A 22,920-nucleotide genomic window follows, 5' to 3' on the forward strand; every position below is an offset into this window, starting at 1 on the left:
GCAACCCTCGTACGAACCAGGGTTGCCAGGTTTTCCAAATGAGAAAAGGCCAACGTCTGATTAACTGGAGCTTTAAAAGGCCAACCTAATTGTAAAAAAAGGTCGAAAATATATCATTTAAGACTAACTAATTTTTAAAAGGCCAAAATTAGGTGTCTAGCACGAAAAAAGTAAAAAAAAAGGCCGAAAATATATCATTTAAGACTAACCAATTTCAAAAAGGCCAAAATTATGTGTCTAGCACGAAAAAAGTAAAAAAAAAGGCCGAAAATATATCATTTAGGACTAAGCAATTTCAAAAAGGCCAAAATTATGTATCTAGCACGAAAAAAGTAAAAAAAAAAGGCCGAAAATATATCATTTAAGACTAACCAATTTCAAAAAGGCCAAAATTATGTGTCTAGCACGAAAAAAGTAAAAAAAAAGGCCGAAAATATATCATTTAAGACTAACCAATTTCAAAAAGGCCAAAATTATGTGTCTAGCACGAAAAAAGTAAAAAAAAAGGCCGAAAATATATCATTTAAGACTAACCAATTTCAAAAAGGCCAAAATTAGGTGTCTAGCACGAAAAAAGTAAAAAAAAAAGGCCGAAAATATATCATTTAAGACTAACCAATTTCAAAAAGGCCAAAATTAGGTGTCTAGCACGAAAAAAGTAAAAAAAAAGGCCGAAAATATATCATTTAAGACTAACCAATTTCAAAAAGGCCAAAATTAGGTGTCTAGCACGAAAAAAGTAAAAAAAAAGGCCGAAAATATATCATTTAAGACTAACCAATTTCAAAAAGGCCAAAATTAGGTGTCTAGCACGAAAAAAGTAAAAAAAAAAGGCCGAAAATATATCATTTAAGACTAAACAATTTCAAAAAGGCCAAAATTATGTGTCTAGCACGAAAAAAGTAAAAAAAAGGCCGAAAATATATCATTTAAGACTAACCAATTTCAAAAAGGCCAAAATTAGGTGTCTAGCACGAAAAAAGTAAAAAAAAAAAGGCCGAAAATATATCATTTAAGACTAACCAATTTCAAAAAGGCCAAAATTAGGTGTCTAGCACGAAAAAAGTAAAAAAAAAAGGCCGAAAATATATCATTTAAGACTAACCAATTTCAAAAAGGCCAAAATTAGGTGTCTAGCACGAAAAAAGTAAAAAAAAAAGGCCGAAAATATATCATTTAAGACTAACCAATTTCAAAAAGGCCAAAATTAGGTGTCTAGCACGAAAAAAGTAAAAAAAAAAGGCCGAAAATATATCATTTAAGACTAACCAATTTCAAAAAGGCCAAAATTATGTGTCTAGCACGAAAAAAGTAAAAAAAAGGCCGAAAATATATCATTTAAGACTAACCAATTTCAAAAAGGCCAAAATTAGGTGTCTAGCACGAAAAAAGTAAAAAAAAAAAGGCCGAAAATATATCATTTAGGACTAAGCAATTTCAAAAAGGCCAAAATTATGTGTCTAGCACGAAAAAAGTAAAAAAAAAAGGCCGAAAATATATCATTTAAGACTAACCAATTTCAAAAAGGCCAAAATTAGGTGTCTAGCACGAAAAAAGTAAAAAAAAAGGCCGAAAATATATCATTCAAGACTAACCAATTTTAAAAAGGCCAAAATTAGGTGTCTAGCACGAAAAAAGTAAAAAAAAGGCCGAAAATATATCATTTAAGACTAACCAATTTCAAAAAGGCCAAAATTAGGTGTCTAGCACGAAAAAAGGACAATTTTGGAGTTTTCTGGCAAGAAAAAGGCCAACCTGGCAACCCTGGTACGAACTACGATGCGCTTTTGACTATCGTTCGTAGTTCAATTAAACTATCGTTTACGATACATGAGAAAAGAGGTTAACTAAAGATTTTACAGGCAATACCAGCCACTTATTTGCATTATTAAAAAGTTTTAAATAAGTTTTACTGTGTATTTTAATCATTAGTAATAAAATATTATTTCATGAAAGATACGATGCGCTTTTGATTATCGTTCGTAGTTCTATTAAACTATCGTTTTCAAGACTTGCGAAAAGAGGTTTGTCTTATAATCTAAAGATTTTACAGTAAATATCATCAGCTTATTTACATTATTGGGATTTTTTCCCTGTATTTTTGTGATAGTTGTTAATCAAGAACTATTTTATAATTATATCAAAATAGGTGAATCTTCTTTGCTTTCAGCTTTTCCCATTGTTATATGAGGTTGCTTTTGGTCTGTATTTTCCATATTCCTCTGTAAAGTAAAGATTGAGAAAGTCATCATTAATTTGGTTAGGGTATATGCAAATTAAGCTTAATTGCAACAATAAGAATAAGCTTAGAAGCTTTGCACATGTCTATAATGTGATTAGAGTGTTAGGAACATCTTGTTTGCTAAGACCCCTTTTCTTCATGAGCACTATTAATTAAATATTATAATATCATCTATAATAAAGCAATTTTTTTTCTTTATCATCATTGTATGGAAATGGGTTTCAAACCATCAGCTCATGAGCCCAAGTGAATCATTGCTCCCAACCCCGACCTTTTCAAAATTCAATGACTAATTCTGGTTGGCCCATAACTGCTCAAACCGTAAGAAAAAAGAGAGTTTGCAGACACCCTATCAATGAATAGATTAGCTACAAAGATTTTAAGCTATACAACTATAATTGAGAGTTTTTGCAACCATAAACAACAGTCTTGATCAGTGAAAATCCAAGTTTTACGTTTATCCCATTCTAACTTGAAATCAGTTGAGATAATTCTCTATTATCAGTTTTGGTAACCTGTAGTGGTAAATTTGGTATCTAAACTCTTCTCGCAAATTCATGGCCCTATTTATGTATACCGCCAGCTCCCTTCTGGGATTTTGCAACATATCCATACTTTATTGAAGGCTGTATCTTTTAACTTTCGTAATTTTGGCCTTGGAAATAAATGTTCTGCATTATCTTCTTTGCACAAATTACACACATCAACTGTGTATTTTCCACTGAAATTTGCGTTTAGTTTGATCATGTTTAAACCTCGCCTTCATTATAAGAATTGCTGAATCTATATTAAATTTTCTGATATAAGGCTGTGTCATTTCCATCATTGAATCTCCGGGCTTTTTTTATACCTTCTTTTCTTCAATAGTTTCCTCTATCTTTTTCATAATCCTTTTCTTAATATCTTTTTTTAGTGTCATTTGCTATCTATCCTATTTCCATTGTAATATTTACAGCAAATTTCTTCCATGCTGCTACTCCAGCACTTTCCATAGAGGATCTGCAATTGATCAACTATCAGAATAATATCTTTTCATCAGCATTTATAATGTTATGTAACTGCATTATTTTTAATAGTCTATTTTGCAAGACACTGGCCATATTCCTGTTTCTGCCAGGATTTTCCAGTATCGAGTCCTTGATGGTTGTTCTTACATATTTCTTATTACCTTGTGATGAAGGTTTTCCAGATCTTTCATATCTTCATCTCTTATATCACCCCAAGTCTATATTAGCAAATATCTGAAATAAAAAAAAAACACAGGAACAGACAGGAATGTTATATTGTCTCCTAAACAGTTTAATTGGAAATTTAAATTTAGTAAAGGCTCTTGGATGGGTATAGGGACCGAGAACAGGCTAAGGAACATTAGAATTTTTTAAAAGCACACTACAAGATATAATTGGACCTCTTACAGATATTCCATATAAGAATAATGCTCTACTATTGATGCATTTATGATTAATGAGATATAACAACGGATGAAGTCGTAAAGGGGCAAAGAAAAACAAATTGTGTACAGTAGTTGATATGAAGCCAATATCAGACACCACCAGAACCTGAAAAACCTGCTGACAAAGATCCGAGGTCTCCTCGCTCCTCCTGCGTACTCCCTGGGTAGCGAGTCAGGAGCATATGCGCAGATGCAGTGGTAGTAGTCACACTTGATAAAGGAAAGTCAGAGGTGGTAGCCCTTCTTGGGTGTTGCCAAAACAGACACTGGTGAAGGTTTAGCTCTCTTCTCGGTTCTCGCCCTTCAAAGTATATGGCTGGTGCTGCATAGGAGATCATGACCTACATGTGGCACATAGGAATGATCGCAAAAATTCTTACCCCATACAAGAGGCACATAGAGTGTGAATTTATAGCCAGTTTTGCCATAAACCAGTTGCAGCATCCAGCTTTTCCCTGGCAAATATAAATCTCCTACTTCACATCCATAATCACAAATGTGCGGTTTCCTTCAGGGGTCTTGGCCCTTTCATAGAGACCTAGTACCAAATCATCCTCACAATCGCCACCCAACGCTTCACATAGAGAGGGAATACTTTTGTGTCCTGGGAGGGATCTATGATGCTATCTGAAGAGGACCCAACATATCAGACCTGAGTGTCAGCGACTCTTCCTTAGCACTGACAGAACCAAGGAAGGTGTTGAAGAACACAATCTCTTGCTGAAGAACCAAGGAAGGTGTTGAAGAACACAATCTCTTGCTGTCTTCATGAGATGATCCAGAAAGCATATGTCTAGACTACTGAGAGGCTAAAGGTACCAGCTAGGATCAGGGCTCATGAATTTATGGATATAGGCCCCACAATGGCCTTTAGGAAGAATATCGCTGTCAGTAAGATGTTGAAGACTGGGGTGTGGAAACTCCTAACAACCTTCACTGTCTTCTACCTACCGGAGTACATATACTTACAAGACCCTCGACACCTTTGTGCTTAGTCCTGAGGTGGTTGTTCATTTCGAAAACGGGACGGTAAGCATCTTCTCTTATTTACGGTAACATATAGATTCAAGTCGAAAACAGAAGGTAGAACGACTGGCTCTCCTCCATTTTCGGGGACAAAGTGGTCAAAGCATTATTCTGCTAGAGCTGACTTGATGCTGGTAAGTTACACTTCTGAGATACATTCTTTAGAATCTTGAGAAGTATATAACCCGTCCTCCCTAAACGAGGGGGAGGATGTGGGAATACATACCAACCCATTGATCATCATTACATTCCGGACTACTATCAGTTTCGGGTGAAGAGATCACTCCTTGGAAAGACCAGGCCCTGTCAGACTATTCATCACTATGATAGACAGACAGGGTTGTTGTTAAATCTCCTTTGCTCCTGCACGGGACCAGGTAAACTGACACTCCTGAGAAGAAAAAGAACCAATCAGCTCATCTTTGGGGGGACTTTGGGCCCATTAATCATCAAGCTTTCCCTATTTTTATGGACAAAATGTTTATATAAACAAAGTTAAAATAACAGATCTCAAGAGTATCTAGTATTTTTCCTAGCTATACAAACAAGAGTCCTTTAAAGCTGAACTTCCCACCTCAACCATCACCCTCTTTCCTTAGTCGACGGTAATAAAGGAAGAGCTTCTGTAAAGAGGGAGTCTGGGGAAACTTAATCATGCTCACACCTTCTTGTTAACTACCCGGTTAACAACTTCAACTGCTGTTCCAGCTCAAATGACAACAAAGGACAAAAGAGTTGCATACATATCGGAACAAACCAAAGAATTGCTTGACATCACCGAGATGAGGCCTGATGGGAAGGGAAACTCTTATTATTATTATTACTATCCAAGCTACAACCCTAGTTGGAAAAGCAAGATGCTATAAGCCCAGGGGCTCCAACAAGGAAAAATAGCCAAGTGAGGAAAGGAAATAAGGAAATAAATAAATGAAGAGAACAAATTAACAATAAATAATTCTAAAAAAAGTAACGTCAAAACAGACATGTCATATATAAACTATTAACATCAAAAACAAATATGTCATAAATAAACTATAAAAAGACTCATGTCTTGGTCAGCTTCTATCTTTGGCTCTAGTTTCAACAGCATAATGAATTCAGATATAAGCTCCTCGTAAGAGTAAGGAAAATATAAAGTTATCATGCAATGCAATTTTGTTGACAGGAGCTAATTTACATTCTGCACATACTTGGAAGACACTGTATACCCTAATCATTCTTAAATAGGACATGAGAATGAAATCCTAATAGATGTACAGTATTGCCAAACACCAAACTCATTGCTTCTGGTAGCAAAACATAGGCAGTTGGAACAGGATACGGTTTGTTCGATCATCCTATTTACCAGTAGCTCCTTAAAGCTGGTTGGGCGATTACATTATGGGGAAATTATATATATATTTTTTTTAACCAAGGCTTTTTCATCTTGGATAGAATATAACACAAACTCCAAGAAGCTTCTTTGAAGTGTATGGATGTGCTGTTTATAGATTGTATGTTCAGGCAAAGTTACTCTTGAGAGGTAGTGTATATTATGTATGCTCCTATAACACCAGAGGTAAATGAAAAAATCCCATTTTGGTATAAAATATATTTTCTAAAGTAATACAGAATGCAAACATACATACATCATTTATACAGAATATATAGATAAATCAATAAGCATGTATGCAATGGTAAAAAGTGGACTCTTAATGATATTCTATACTATCTGGCAAGTTCCCAAACCTGATTTTTCTATGAAAGGGAATAAAAACCTAACCTTAGATTTTCACAAGTTTTTTTTTATTTCCCAGTTTATTAACCGGTACACTGGTCATGCCATTGGAAAAAAAAAAACTAGCTATTTAATGAATTTGTCCGAAAAATAATATAAAAACGAAATTGGAAACCCCCTTTTGCTTGTTGTTAGACGTCTTCTGCCTTCCTGCATGACGCTGTAGGAATAAAGACTGAATAAGAAATAAAGAGATGTGTACAATGTACAAAGCTGGAGTAAAGAGAGGTAATAAAACTTTGAAAGGATATGAAAGGCAAGGCTGGGAATTGAAGACATTATCAGGGAACATAAACAAAACAATACAGACTATCTATCAGAAATTCAAGCGATCTTGAAAAACTATGTTAACGGAAAGACTGAATGAAGGACGGATGCGACTACAAAAAGTCTAACATAAATATGGCAGATATCCATTAATTTATTTATAGATTCAATGCTCCAATGAACTGCTGCTCAAAGATAAGAAATATTAACAACCCCAGAGAAGCAATATCAGTAGGTCCTACAGATCTTTGACTCGGCTAACAATTACAGTGTTCCCTTCGTGGAAATACCTTCTCCTTTGGGTTTATTCTAGATAATCTTCTGTACACAAGTAATACCTCAGGATGCAAAATCAATTTGTTCTGGAGTGGTTTCATAGCATGACTTGTATAATGAAACCGAATGAAATAAGAGCCAAATACATTTGAATTATTCAACATATCTAACCTAACAGGGCAAATTTTGTTTCGTATCCCAAGTATTTTTTTTGTAATAAGAGGTGAAAAAAATCTTCGTATGTCATTTTGTATGATGAATTTTCCATATACAGAAACTTCCGTATCCCGAGTTATTATTGTAGTGCATTCCTCATAAAAAGAAATATACCAGAACTAATACGTAAAGGAGCTTATGCTTTAATTAGGAAAGACTTGAAAGATCTCCAATTACTGACATTGAGATGGAAATAATGGTATGTTCAATGCATGAAACTGTAAAACACTTGAGCAATCAACAGAAACATGAGCGTTAACCTGAAAAAATTGAAAGCAGTTCTTAGTCATGCCAAATCTAATGTTAAAATCATAACTGGTCAAAATACAGTGACACCTATGGCAAAGGTGCATTACTCTGGAGAAACTGAAACCCATCTTACTAAAAAAAAAAAAAAAAATATTCCTTACAATGTTAACAATAACTTTCCTTTCATAATGACGTTGGCGGCCAAACTTGCTAGTAAAAAAAAAATTCCTCACATTGTTAAGTTAACGATAAACTTCATTTCATAATGGTATTGGCACAAGTTACACAACAATTAGTAAACAACAACTACGAACATAGTTAAGAATTCACTATTCTTAACGCAATCAGAAACTCAGAGAACCGGAATCAACATACCAAGTCTGAACATTCACGGGTGCTAACAAGGAATGAGCCGAGTGAACGACACCTCGTAGTAACGGGGGATTTTGAGGAGGGAGAAGTCTAATTGGAAAGGAACCTCTGGTAGTGGTATCACTCGCCCAAGTTTTAATACCGACACCCTTTAGGGGTGAGCGAGCTGGATATATTCCTGACATTCCATGCAACTTTTTTCTCTGGTATATTTAGCAGTATTTATACCTTTGAAATGGTGCTTTAAGGAGCATTTCACTGGGCGACACAGGTTCCTCGCCCAGAAATAGATTTTTCCTTCGTCAAAATCCCTTTTTTACGTAAAAGGAACCTGGTATCTCAAGTAAACATTTACTGGATATAAAATATTTAGAACCAAAGAAAAACAATTATCAAGAATCTTAAAATACAAAAATCTCCTCATGAAAGTCAAAATAAATTTCTGTCTACTAGTGATCATGAATTTTCTAGCAACTCTTATTTTACGTTGCATATTACGATACTGTAGCTGTATAGTAATTTGGCCTAATAAGTGAATACGTATAAATAGATTTAAAATAGGTTTTAAAATTCAAATTGATCTGCCTGGGGTAGTCCTCACAGAAAACGGAAGTAGGGTAAACTACACAAAACTCTGGTCGGATGAGAGGAGATTCCAGGTATCTCCTAAGAAAGTAGTTCGAGGTAAGTCTCTGTGTTGGAACAAATAGGTTTTAAAATTCAAATTGATCTGATACAGTAATTTCACCTTTCAGGATAAAAACTCAATTGGCTTCAATAATTTACACAATAAAAATAACATTACCAAAGGGTAAGACTTCCACGAATGACAATAAATTTTTAAATATCATACAGTATCAAAATCACAAATTTACCTCATAAATTCTCTTTGGTTTTCCTTTGTGACAATCATTAACTATATGGATTCTGCTATTCCATATGATCAAACAATAAAATAGGCATAAAAATCTTGATTGCATCTAGAAAAAAAAAATGTCTTCTTTCATTACCTATCTTCAATCTATATGATTGCGAGAAGTATTTGTTTTTAATTCTCATGATGCTCAAGGAACGAAAACATGGTTCTTCTCAATGCTATGATAGTAGTTACTTACAGAATACCAAGTTTACTATTGTATAAAAAATTCTCCGCTTATTCCATAGTCTAATACCTTTAATTTCCCTAGACTTATACTGCAATACTTTTTGTTATCTGGCTTTAATATTAGAACTAGTTTTAGCAGTCTAATCAATATGAATGCTTATCTTAATTACATATTATGAAATAAAATTTCATCAATATTTTATGAAAAAATTATCTTTAATAACGAAATCTTAAAAAGAACAATTATAGTCATCCTAAAGAGATAACGTCCCATAACTAAAAACATCAATACGTGAAAAAATGTAAACAAAAGATGCTTTGGTATTACTTATAACCTATACCACCGAGCAAACAGCCGAGATAACTTGTTTAACCCCAATTTACAATTGCCCCTTATATGTAAATTATGTACAAGCTAACACTTTAGTAAATCTATCAAAAGGAATGGCATTGCAAGAAAATACATATAATATATATCACACTAAAAAATTAATAAATATGTTGAACATGGAATTTTGGAAATTATAAAGTGTCTTATATAAACATGCCATACACTTCCCTGACCGCAGGGAAGTCTATACTAAGTACAGTACTCATGCAGGCTATACCTAACACAAAGACAGCCCTAATAACGTAGACTAAATTCAATTATACTCTTGAACTATGACTGCCTCTCAATCGAACGATTTATAATTTTCTCTCCTACGTGTTACAGAAAAATTCTTCTTGGGTAATATTAACCCTTTTACCCCAAAAAGACGTACTGGTACGTTTCACAAAACTCATCCCTTTACCCCCATGGACGTACCGGTATGTCCTTGCAAAAAAATGCTATAAAATTTCTTTTTTCAGATTTTTAATAATTTTTTGAGAAAATTCAGGCATTTTCCAAGAGAAAGAAATCAACCTGACCTCTCTATGACAAAAATTAAGGCTGTTAGAGCAATTTGAAAAAAATATACTGCAAAATGTGCTGGGAAAAAAATAACCCCCTGGGGGTTAAGGGTTGGAAATTTCCAAAGAGCCTGGGGGTAAAAGGGTTAACATCAAACTAACAAAATGATACAGTAGGGCAATAATTTCCCAGAGTTCTTTGACGTGTAACTTGCCTCCAAGATACTAAAGCACACACACACACATTCTTAACTTCTTCATACATACATTTAATACATCGCTACAAAATTAAGACAAGCTGCCATATTGAGAAAAAAAAAACATCCAACCCATAGATTATTCATTACCAAAACAAAATAGTGAGATTCCGTTAAGCTGTAATGAGATTCACAACCTCTACTCTTAAAAAATTTCTAATACAGTTTAATACTGTCACGATTCAGCGGATTTTCTCCCGACGTCAATGGAAGCAAAATACTTGATACTTTCTTCAAACAATTATTTTTTTCATAAAAATTTGATCATTTAACACAATATACACATTGAACAAAAATGTAGACATTTACATTCTTTTAAAAAGTAAACAAAGACATTAAAAATATGCTACTACAACTAAATATTGCATAAGTCACTGCAGTATGAAACCAACTTAAAAAAAAGTTTTACGATTTGTATAATCAGTCGAGCATCTACTTTAACACTGGCTGGCAGGAAACTGTACAATAAATTGGCAGAAATAAACACAGATATTACACTATACATTGTACCTCTTCTTTATACATAAAATGTCCTTTATAAAATATACATCACGATGAGATACTTCTTTCTGCTCCCATTTACTTCTCCTGCTTTCCCTGAAGTTCTAGATGAGATATGTTACCGGAGTTACAGGTGATGTAAGATGACGTTGTGATGAAATCCCTTTTTTTCAGTTCAGCCAGCAAACGATTAAATGTACATTTCCATGTTCTTTTTCACTTGGTGACCAGTCATGGAATGCTGGACGGCCCAATCGGCATCCGGAGCAGCGTCCGCTCCGTCGGCTTCGTGAGTGCGGTAGTCTCCTTTGTGGCGGGCCATGTACCTTCCGATCAGGAACCCCATGCACAGCAGTGCAATGAAAAGGATTGCCAAAATTCCTAGAAAAATTGGCAGCGTAAGTTTTCATCACAATGGTTAATTATTTTTCTTGTAGAAATATTGCAAAGTTGTGATGTTTTACAAAGTACTGTACATACATACATACATATACCAAGGCATTTCCCCCAATTTTGGGGGGTAGCCGACATCAACAAATGAAACAAAACAAAAAAGGGGACCTCTACTCTCTACATTCCTCCAGCCCCTTGTGGCCGAGGGGGCATATAAAAATTAGAATAGCGCCAACGTTATCCCTGCGTGTCGTAAGAGGCGACTAAAAGGGACGGGACGAGGGGGCTGGGAACCCCCTCTCCTGTATCTACATCCTGTGAGACAGCAACAAAGTACTGTACAGAAGAAAAATGGTCTAGAATTCTATATGAAGACAGGCTACCCAGAGCTCCCTAATCCATTCAGATAACCCAACTTAAGTAAGCATCACAAATTCAACCAAAAACTGGAATGTTGATGATAAAATTGGTTATTTCTATACTCAACTGATGTTCATATCGCTCCTTCTCTGTACGCTTAGTTTATTGATTTTATACATAGCCCTATTATTATTATTATTACTAGCTAAGCTACAACCCTAGTTGATAAGTAAGATGTTATAAGCCCAAGGGCTCCAACAAGGAAAAATAGCCCAATGAGGAAAGGAAACGAGGAAGTAAATACACAACAGTAATGAGCAATCAAATTAAAATATTCTAAGAATATAGACAATATCAAAATAGACCTTTCAATTATATAAAATATAAAAACTTCAAAAGAAAACATGAAGAGAAATAAGATAGAATAGTGAGTCTGAGTGTACCATCAAGAAAGAAAACTCTACCCCCAAGACACTGGAAGACCATGGCACAGAGGCTATGGCTACCCAAGAATAGAGAACAATGGTTTGATTTTGGAGTGTCCTTCTAGAAGAGCTGCTTATCATAGCTAAGAGTCTCTTCTACCCTTACCAAGAGGAAAGTAATGAAACAATCTATCAATTAATGGCAAGGACTGCTAGTGGTTCCATGTTATTCAGTTTTACAGTTGCATCGGTGATGTCAAGACATATTCCCCTCGCAAGACTGTAATTAGTAGGAGAACTCTAAGACAGTGAAAGACCCTGGTACAGAGGTTATGGCACTACCCAAGACTAGAGAACAATGCTTTGATTCTGGAGTTTCCTAGTCCTCGAAGAACTGCTTACCATAGCTAAAGAGAGACTTTTACCTTTAGCAAGTGGAAAGTAGCAACTGGACAACAACAGTGCAGTAGTTATCAGTTTATTGGTTAATGTGTATGCAAGGGAAAAATGAGCTGATCTAATGTAGTATTATCTGGCTAGTAAAAGAACCATATAAATCTCAAGCGATAGGATCTCAACAGGTGGCTGGTACCATATGTGCAATAAGAAAATTACCACTTAGATTTAAGGGAATAAATCTTCTCACACCTGAATCAATAATGGTGGTCGACAAACTGTAAAGCATTAACTACAGTACCTGTATATAAAACATAAAAGTAAATACAAGACATCATGCATAAATAATATTTACCCCCAAGGACTGCTGAATTGTCCGAATACATCTCCAAGAGGACGTCTTCTGAGATTTCTGGCGGAGGCCTAGTTTCTGTTTCCTCCTCCGGGTAGCGAATTGGTTCGATGCCGCAGTAGTCCTCGAAGATGGTTGATGCTGAGGAGAAAATATTTAATATCAACAAATAAGACAAATATCAATGGCAGGAAACTGCTATAATGCATAAGAAAAAATTATAGTCTTTTCAAGGAATTCTTTTGCTTAGTGCTTGTAAATATACACCTTAGAACTGGAATTGTACTTTGAATATAAATTACATTACATAAATACAATGTAATCTACTGAACTGCAATAATATAGTAAAGTACAGTATATTATAACTTTATAATGGCAATTCAGTATAAATATTCTTACTTATCTCTATCTTCCTCTCTTATGGGTACTGTATACTCTGTATGCCTTTCAATGTGCAGCACAATGTTAAACCGATCAGTATAAAAAAATACAAGTACTTTATACTGTTTTTTGCTGTTGTAATAAACAGATACTATCTAGTTTTATATCATTAGTAAAACAGCTAGGAAAATAAACATTTACATTAACCTTATTACTAACACCTGCAATTTATTCAGTACTGAATTATGTCATGTCATACCATATAAAGATTTTACCAGAGAAAATTGTTAAAAGTGGATTTTAATATACACAGTATATATTAATGTGCTATTCGATAATATAAAATGCATGATAAAAATATTACAATGTGTAACTCATTGATACGAAAGAATTCCAATAGTTTCTCTCCTGCATTAAAGTTTACAGGTATTATTATTATTATCATCATTATTTTTATTTTCTAAGCTACAACCCTAGTTAGAAAAGCAGGATGCTATAAGCCTAAAGGGCTCCAACAGGGAAAATAGCCTAGTGAGGAAAGGAAACAAGGAAAAATAATATATTTAAAGAACAGTAACAAGATTAAAATAAATATCTCCTATATAAACTATAAAAACTTGAACAAAACAAGAGGGAGAGAAATAAGATGGAATAATGTGCCAGAGTGTACCCTCAAGCAAGAGAACCCTAACCCAAGACAGTGGAAGACCATGGTACAGAGGCTATGGCACTACCCAAGACTAGAGATAGTGCTCCTCCAACAGCGTCACGAAACAGACTTCATTGGCGATGTAAGCTGAATGGGAACAAAAGGAACGAAGGACATAAAAGCTAGTTTCCAAACCTGAGTTACTAAATACCCCAGGGGACTCGAGCATGTTCAACTCTTAACCCTTTTACCCCCAGGCTCTTTGGAAATTTCCAACCCTTTACCCCCAAGTGGTTATTTTTTCCCCAGCACATTTTGCAGTATATTTTTTTTAAATTGCTCTAACAGCCTTAAGTTTTGACATAGAGAGGTCAGGTTGGTCTCATTCTCTTGGAAAATGCCTGAATTTTCTCAAAAAAATATCAAAAATATGAAAAAAAAAAATTTTATAGCATTTTTTTGCAAGGATGTACCGGTACGTCCATGGGGGTAAAGGGATGAGTTTTGTGAAACGTACCAGTACGTCCTTTGGGGGTAAAAGGGTTAAGTTACGTGGAATTATTCAAGTGCTCCTCTTTGCAAAGAAAAATCTTCACCTCTGTATTAAAGCGTACAGTGATACCTGCAAAGTTAGGTGTATTTGGCCTTTCCATCATATTTCTAATAACTTTTCATGTAAGTTCCTTACTATAACACACTTATAAAACTTTCATAGTAATGCTTTCTAGCTTATCAAGAAAAGAATATTAAAAACTATGCATACCTAGCATTGCCACTGATAAAAAGAAATAAAGAAAAGAAAAGGCGCTCAAAAATAATGCATTTTCCAAAGACATATTTGATGGTCTAGTCAAGCAAATAATAAATAATAAATCACTCTGTATGCGGTATATGTTCCTATTCGATGAAAGCCACTTACTTAAATTTCTATATCCTAATTGCGGTGTTTTTTCTTGTGACGAAAGCCGGAGTGAAAGGTTCCCTTCTTGGACATTAACATTGTCCTCTAAAACAGACACACGATCATGAAGGCTTTCGATCTTCACCTGCGCTTCAAAAAGTCTCTTCTTTAAGTCAGTCACTTCTAATTCATTATCATTTAACTGCTCATTGACGTTAACCAGATGTTTGAACATTTTTTCCCACAACTTTACGCCCTCATTATTACGTCTTATAACTTCACCATTGTCTGTCCCCCCTTCCACCAGGTCATTTTTGTTCTTAATTATCCGCATTGAAAACTAAATGTTAAGTCCCTTTAGTTTTCTAACTTCACCATTGTCTGTCCCCTCTTCCACCAGGTCAGTTTTGTTCTTAATTATCCACATTGAAAACTAAATGTTAAGTCCCTTTAGTTTTCTAACTTCACCATTGTCTGTCCCCTCTTCCACCAGGTCAGTTTTGTTCTTAATTATCCGCATTGAAAACTAAATGTTAAGTCCCTTTAGTTTTCTAACTTCACCATTGTCTGTCCCCTCTTCCACCAGGTCAGTTTTGTTCTTAATTATCCGCATTGAAAACTAAATGTTAAGTCCCTTTAGTTTTCTAACTTCACCATTGTCTGTCCCCTCTTCCACCAGGTCAGTTTTGTTCTTAATTATCCGCATTGAAAACTAAATGTTAAGTCCCTTTAGTTTTCTAACTTCACCATTGTCTGTCCCCTCTTCCACCAGGTCAGTTTTGTTCTTAATTATCCACATTGAAAACTAAATGTTAAGTCCCTTTAGTTTTCTAACTTCACCATTGTCTGTCCCCTCTTCCACCAGGTCAGTTTTGTTCTTAATTATCCGCATTGAAAACTAAATGTTAAGTCCCTTTAGTTTTCTAACTTCACCATTGTCTGTCCCCTCTTCCACCAGGTCAGTTTTGTTCTTAGTTATCCGCATTGAAAACTAAATGTTAAGTCCCTTTAGTTTTCTAACTGCACCATTGTCTGTCCCCTCTTCCACCAGGTCCTTTTTGTTCTTAATTATCCGCATTGAAAACTAAATGTCAAGTCTCTTTGCACTTGAGCAGAGCTGTAACTTACTAATAAGTGAACTCCAAAGATGTCTGTGCTACACCAGATGGAAAAGCTTGACCAGTGATAGATCCACCACTTCACGACATGTTTTACAAGTGAGGTCGTACAAACGGCTGATGAATTTAGTGCCTCTCGTCGTGTTAGATGAAATGAAACCAAGACCCTTACATGCTAACTGAGACATATGAATGAATAAAGCAAATAAACCCATACCCACAAAAGCAAAATGCAGAAATAAGAAAGATGACAAAATTTGTAGTGGAAAAAAATCTTTGATATATTAGGAGAGCAAGTCACCAACAGATGCCATAAGCAATTATATAAAGGGATAAACATATACCACTAAATCAGATGAAAATACAATTTGTTGGACAACAATAATGGGCAGTGAAAACTATAATTGATAAAGTAACAAGAATTATTACAAAACTCAAGAAAACAACCTTAGGCCAAAACAAAGATTATTACTGTAACCCTTTTACCCCCAGGCTATTTGGAAATTTCCAACCCGCCCCAGGGGGTTATTTTTTTTCCGGCACATTTTGCAGTATATATTTTTTAAATTGCTCTAACAGCCTTAATTTTTGTCATAGAGAGGTCAGGTTGGTCTCATTCTCTTGGAAAATGCCTGAATTTTCTCAAAAAATTATCAAAAATATGAAAAAAAAAATTTTATAGCATTTTTTTGCAAGGACGTACCGGTACGTCCATGGGGGTAAAGGGATGGCTTTTGTGAAACGTACTAGTACGTCCTTTGGGGGTAAAAGGGTTAATGCACCAAGGGTCAAATCAGCCAATAACTACAGAGACTATATTAGTAATCCTGCAATAGGAAAAGTGTGAGGGAATGCTAGTGAGGAAGGTGAACTACGGGTAACCAAGGATCAAGGGGGTACTGTGCCATGTGACTAACATTTTTCTTCTGTCTATTAGACACTATTTAATTTGGAAACATTCAAAGACCACAAATGTTGACATATATACAATTTACAGGGTTAGGAGGTATCACTATATAGAAAATTATCGAAAAATCTGTATAATGTACATAAAACCTCATTGAGGTTAGCATGAAAAACAAAAGCTCATGTCAATAAAAATGTTATTTTCATTAGTAAAATAAATTTTTGAATATACTTACCCGATAATCATGTAGCTGTCAACTCTGTTGCCGACAGAAATCTACGGTCGGGATACGCCAGCGATCGCTATACAGGTGGGGGTGAACACCACAGCGCCATCTGTGGTCAGGTACTCCAGTACTTCTTGTCAACACCACCTCAATTTTTTCCTCGGTCCACTGGTTCTCTATGGGGAGGAAGGGTGGGTCAATTAAATCATGATTATCGGGTAAGTATATTCAAAAATTTATTTTACTAATGAAAATAACATTTTTCAATATTAATCTTACCCGATAATCATGTAGCTGATTCACACCCAGGGTGGTGGGTGGAGACCAGCATATATGTTAACAAAGAAGCTAAGTATCCCGTATTTTATTTTATTAGTTATTCAAAAATAACATAAAATAAATAAGTACCTGGTAAGGAAGACGACTTGAACCATTACTCTGCCTTTATTAAGTACGTCTTCCTTACTGAGCGTAGCGGTCCTCTTAGGATGCTGAACGACTCTTAGGTGCTGAAGTATAAAGGGCTGCAACCCATACTAAAGGACCTCATCACAACCTTTAACCTCGGCGCTTCTCAAGAAAGAATTGACCACCCGCCAAATCAACAAGGATGTGGAAGGCTTCTTAGCCGACCGTACAACCCATAAAAAGTATTCAAGAGAAAGGTTAAAAAGGTTATGGGATTATGGGAATGTAGTGGCTGAGCCCCCGCCTACTACTGCATTCGTTGCTACGAATGGTCCCAGGGTGTAGCAGTTCTCGTAAAGAGACTGAACATCTTTGAGATAGAATGATGCGAACACTGACTTGCTTCTCCAATAGGTTGCATCCATAACACTCTGCAGAGAACGGTTCTGTTTGAGGGCCACTGAAGTAGCCACAGCTCTCACTTCATGTGTCCTTACCTTCAGCAAAGCAAGGTCTTCTTCCTTCAGATGAGAATGTGCTTCCCTAATCAGGAGCCTGAATAGGTAAGAAACTGAGTTCTTAGACCTTGGAAGAGAAGGCTTCTTGATAGCACACCAAAAGGCTTCTGATTGTCCTCGTAAAGGTTATGACCTTTTTAGATAGTACCTAAGAGCTCTAACTGGGCAAAGTACTCTCTCCAGTTCGTCCCCCACCAAGTTGGACAGGCTTGGGATCTCGAACGACTTAGGCCAAGGACGTGAAGGAAGCTCGTTTTAGCAAAAAACCGAGCTGCAAGGAACATGTAGCCGTTTCAGATGTGAAAACTATGTTCCTGCTGAAGGCGTGGATCTCACTTACTCTTTTAGCTGTTGTCAAGCACACGAGGAAAAGAGTTTTCAATGTGAGGTCCTTAAAAGAGGCTGATTGGAGAGGTTCAAATCTTGATGACATAAGGAACCTTAGGACCACGTCTAGATTCCAGCCTGGAGTGGACAACCGACGTTCCTTTGAGGTCTTAAAAGACCTAAGGAGGTCCTGTAGATCTTTGTTGGTGGAAAGATCCAAGCCTCTGTGGCGGAAAACCGCTGCCAACATACTTCTGTAACCCTTAATCGTAGGAGCTGAAAGGGATCATACGTTCCTTAGATGTAACAGGAAGTCAGCAATCTGGGTTACAGTGGTACTGGATGAGGAAACTGCATTGGCCTTGTACCAGCTTCGGAAGACTTCCCCTTTAGACTGATAGACTCTGAGAGTGGATGTCCTCCTTGCTCTGGCAATCGCTCTGGCTGCCTCCTTCGAAAAGCTCCTAGCTCTTGAGTGTCTTTCGAAAGACTGAAGGCAGTCAGACGAAGAGCGTGGAGGTTTGGATGTACCTTCTTTACGTGAGGTAGACGTAGAAGGTTCACTCCTAGAGGAAGAGTCCTGGGAATGTCGACCAGCCATTGCAGTACCTCTATGAACCATTCTCTCGCGGGCCAGAGCGGAGCCAACCAACGTCAGCCGTGTCCCTTTGCGAGAGGCGAACTTCTGAAGTACCCTGTTGACAATCTTGAACGGCGGGAATGCATACAGGTCGAGATGGGACCAATCCAGCAGAAAAGCATCCACGTGAACTGCTGCTGGGTCTGGAATCGGAGAACAATACAACGGGAGCCTCTAGGTTATCGAGGTAGCGAACAGATCTATGGTTGGCTGACCCCACAGGGCCCAAAGTCTGCTGCAAACATTCTTGTGAAGGGTCCACTCTGTGGGGATGACCTGACCCTTCCGGCTAAGGCGATCTGCCATGACATTCATATCGCCTTGAATGAACCTCGTTACCAGCGTGAGCTTTCGATCTTTTAACCAGATGAGGAGGTCCCTTGCGATCTAGAACAACTTCCACGAATGAGTCCCTCCCTGCTTGGAGATGTAAGCCAAGGCTGTGGTGTTGTCAGAGTCCACCTCCACCACCTTGTTAAGCTGGAGGGACTTGAAGTTTATCAAGGCCAGATGAACCGCCAACAGCTCCTTGCAAAAGATGTGAAGTGTCCTTAGCTCCTGATTCCATGTTCCCGAGCATTCCTGTCCGTCCAAAGTCGCACCCCAGCCCGTGTCTGATGCGTCAGAGAAGAGACGGCGGTCGGGTTTCTGAACAGCCAAAGGTAGACTTCCTTGAGAAGAAAGCTGTTCTTTCACCACGTGAGAGTAGACCTCCTCTCTTCGGAAACAGGAACTGAGATCGTCTCTAGCGTCATGTCCTTTATCCAGTGAGCCGCCCCGGAGGTGGGGTCTCCCTAACTCGATGAACAGGGCCAGCGATGAAAGTGTCCCTGTTAGACTCATCCACTACCTGACTGAGCATCGGTTCCTTCTCAGCATGCTCTGGATGCAAACAAGGGCTTAGTAGATCTTTGGGGCCGACGGAAAAGCCCGAAAAGCTCGACTCTGAAGATCCATACCCAGGTAGACAATGGTCTGGGATGGGACGAGCTGGGACTCCTCAAAATTGACCAGGAGGCCCAGTTCCTTGGTCAGATCCATAGTCCATCTGAGAATCTCCAGACAGCGACGACTTGTGGGAGCTCTTAAAAGCTAGTCGTCTGACGGAGCCGGACACAAGATCATGGTACTGCTGCACAGTCTGTGAACTGTCAACCATGGGGAAGCGAGGAAGTACAGTGACAACCCGAAGCTGTCTAGACTGTCTGGGTCGTACAGACAACTCCTTATCGGGTTGCTGAGGTTGCCGCACTGCGTCACAACAAGTCACTTCTGCTGGTTGTTGAACGTCTTCCCAGTGACACACTGACTCCGTAAACAAAAAATCCTCTAACAAGGACTAAGCTTGGACTGCATGTCTTGCAACACAGCTCAAGGTCTATGGGAGCAGGTGTGGTAACAGACGGGGTTAGCGACTGAAGTGGAACCATTACCTTCCCTGGAAGCATGTTATGCTTAAATAAAAGTCCATAGGAGGCTACGCAGCTAAAGGCTCCTCTCCAAATGACAGAGTCCTCAAGGGAATATCAGAAGGAGGGAGAATAGCACTTTCTCATCTACAGGAACCATATCTGAGAAAAGCTAAGTTCTCTCAGTGAGGGTTTCACTGGTGCAAAAGCAGCAGACTAGAAGGCAACGTTATGAAACTGCTTGACAGTCTAGTGAGTTGGCAACAACCAAAGATGTGTGACTGAGAAGCATGCGGTAAGGTATGCAGAGCATGCTGTATGTAGAGCATGCTGTAAGGTAAGCAGAGCATGTTGCATGGCGTGCGGCTTATGCTGCATGGGATGAGGCTCATGCTGCATGGGATGAGGCTCATGCTGCATGGTATGAGGCTCATGCTGCATGGGATGAGGCTCAAGCTGCAAGGGAAGAGGCTTATGCCGCATGCGTTGAGGAGGATGCCGCATAGTATGATGCTCCTGCCTCATGGGTTGAGGCGGTTGCCGCATAGCATGAGGCTCCTGCCTCATGGTTTGAGGAGGATGCCGCATAGCATGAGGCTCCTCATAGCATGAGACTCCTGCCTCATGGGTTGAGGAGGATGCCGCATAGCATGAGGCTCCTGCCTCATGGGTTGAGAAGGATGCCGCATAGCATGAGGCTGCCTCATGGGTAGAGGAGGATGTCGCATAGCATGAGGCTCCTGCCTCATGGGTTGAGGAGGATGCCGCATAGCATGAGGCTCCTGCCTCATGGTTTGAGGAGGATGCCGCATAGCATGAGGCTCCTGTGAGGTTCCTGCCTCAAGAGTTGCGTCTGCCTCAAGGGTTGAGGAGGTAGCTGCGCAGAGAGAGGCTCATGCTGTGAAGAATGCGGTTGCTGCATGCGTTGAGGCGGCTGCCTCATAGCATGAGGTTCCTCAAGAGTTGAGGTTCTTGCCTCAAGAGTGGAGGTGGCTGCCGCAAGAGTTGAGGTTGCTGCCTCAAGGATGGTGGAGGTTGCCGCAACGCAAGAGGTTGCTGCATAGCGTTGGTATCTGGCAACTCCCAATGCGGCAGCTCACGCGTGGAGGTAGGTTGAGGAACCTCAACATCATACGTCTGGCAGGGTGGACTGCGCAGAGGTGGAGTTGAGGTTGCTGCCTCGAGGATGGTGGAGGTTGTCGCACCGCAAGAGGTTGTTGCCTCGAGGATGGAGGAGGTAGTCGCAACACATGAGGCTCCTACCTCAAGGGTAGAGGAGGTTGCTGCAAAGCATAAGGCTCCTGCCTCAAGTGTTGAGGAGGTTGCCGCGTGGCAAGAGGCTCCTGCCTCAAGGAAAGTGGAGGTTGCTGCACAGAGCTGGTATCTGGCAACTCCCAATGCGGCAGCTCACGCATGGAGGTAGCTTGAGGAACCTCAACATCATACGTCTGGCAGGCTGGACTGCGTAGAGGTGGAGGAGCGCTCGCAGGAGGAGGTGTGTTAACCTTCTCTGCCTGAAACTCCTGCATCAACACCGCAAGCTGAGACTGCATTGTCTGCAGCATAGACCACTAGAGTTTAAGAAAGACAACAACAAACGGAGCTACTGTCCGTTGAGACTGAGGGTCTAAAACAGCTGGTGCGGCAACAGACAGAGCTACTGCCTGTTGCGATACCACCTTGCCTCTCTGGGAGGTGTGCAGTTGTCGTACTGCAGCAAGTCCGAACTGACCCAGTGCTAATGGCTACACCTAGGAGTTGGACTTGCGCGGAAGGGACCGACTTGCACTTAAAAGCTGCAAGATTTGGTCCATGGTTTCTGCGAGAAACCTCTTCCGCAGACGAGGAATAAAAGGGCTCTCTCGTCTTTGTGTGGGTGGGGTGATCACGTCGGCAACGTGTGTAGATACACCCGAAACCACGGAGGGAAACGTCTGTTCGTCGATCAAGGCCTGCTGAACCCATAAGTCCTTCGACATTACTTCTCCCCTGGGCTTGGGAGCTTGTAAGAGGTCCCAGACTAGGCGAACAACTGGCACGAACAGACGAACCCTCGAACGCAACACTGTAACACTTTGCGCTTATCACTTTATCACTTTTGATTTTCTGTTTGCACTTATTTCACTGAACTCGAAACTTTAAGTGGTTTGTACCTGAAACACGCAATTCTATCCTTCCTTAAAAGTTAGTAATTGCGAAAACAGAATTACAATGTAACAGAAAAATATAATGAAAGATAAATAATTCAGTGGCTGGAAAGAGACTAAACACTAGATCAAATAAACTACGTTTAAAATCTCTCACCGCATAAAGCTTGAGAACAAGAATAAAACTCTAGAAACGTTTACCTTCTCCCTAAAGAGACTAGGGAGAAGAGCAAAAACGATAACAACGTTACTCGCTTGAACAAAACGTTTATCCTCCTCTCTCTCCCTCCGTCTCTATCTCTCTCTCTCTCTCTTGACTTAGAACCTGAGAGATGAGCCCAATCATATATATCGTTAAAACATATTATTGTTAAAGGAAAAAAACTGAAAGATTTCCCAAATAAAAAGTTCCTTTATTAGAATTAAAACCATTAAGCTAAGAAAGAATGAACAAAACGCTAGAATCGGTTTACTCTTACTGCAACGTGACACCGTGATAGACTCTCTCTCTATCGTAACGATAGAGCGCAAGTTGAACGTTCTGAACGTCAACAACTGCAGAGACAAAACAAAACGTTAGTTCAACTTTGAAAACAGTACAAGACTATCAAAGAAATTCTTTCAAAAACATTAAAATAGCATAATATGTTAACAGGTAAAAACGAAATGACGGGCTCAATGTTAATTAACTTCGGTTCCAAGACAAGACCGCCTACTATTAGGAAAGG

The 22,920-nt window shown here is 38.5% G+C and overlaps 1 protein-coding gene across 2 annotated transcripts in view; it reads right to left on the minus strand.

Moving 5' to 3' along the window:
* Window positions 1–6,297: 6,297 nt before the first annotated feature.
* Nrx-IV (neurexin-4) overlaps window positions 6,298–22,920 on the minus strand; it is an 85,729-nt gene continuing 69,106 nt past the window's right edge. For both annotated transcript variants that reach the window (XM_068389500.1, XM_068389499.1), the window contains exons 22-23: window positions 12,565–12,702; window positions 6,298–11,016 (exon numbers count right to left, since the gene is read on the minus strand). In XM_068389500.1, coding sequence (XP_068245601.1) covers window positions 10,826–11,016; window positions 12,565–12,702 — 329 coding nt within the window. In that variant the 3' untranslated portion in view covers window positions 6,298–10,825. The remainder of the gene's footprint in view (window positions 11,017–12,564; window positions 12,703–22,920) is intronic.

This window comes from Palaemon carinicauda, chromosome 16 (genome assembly GCF_036898095.1).
Source record: "Palaemon carinicauda isolate YSFRI2023 chromosome 16, ASM3689809v2, whole genome shotgun sequence".
NCBI classification, from domain to species: domain Eukaryota; kingdom Metazoa; phylum Arthropoda; class Malacostraca; order Decapoda; family Palaemonidae; genus Palaemon; species Palaemon carinicauda.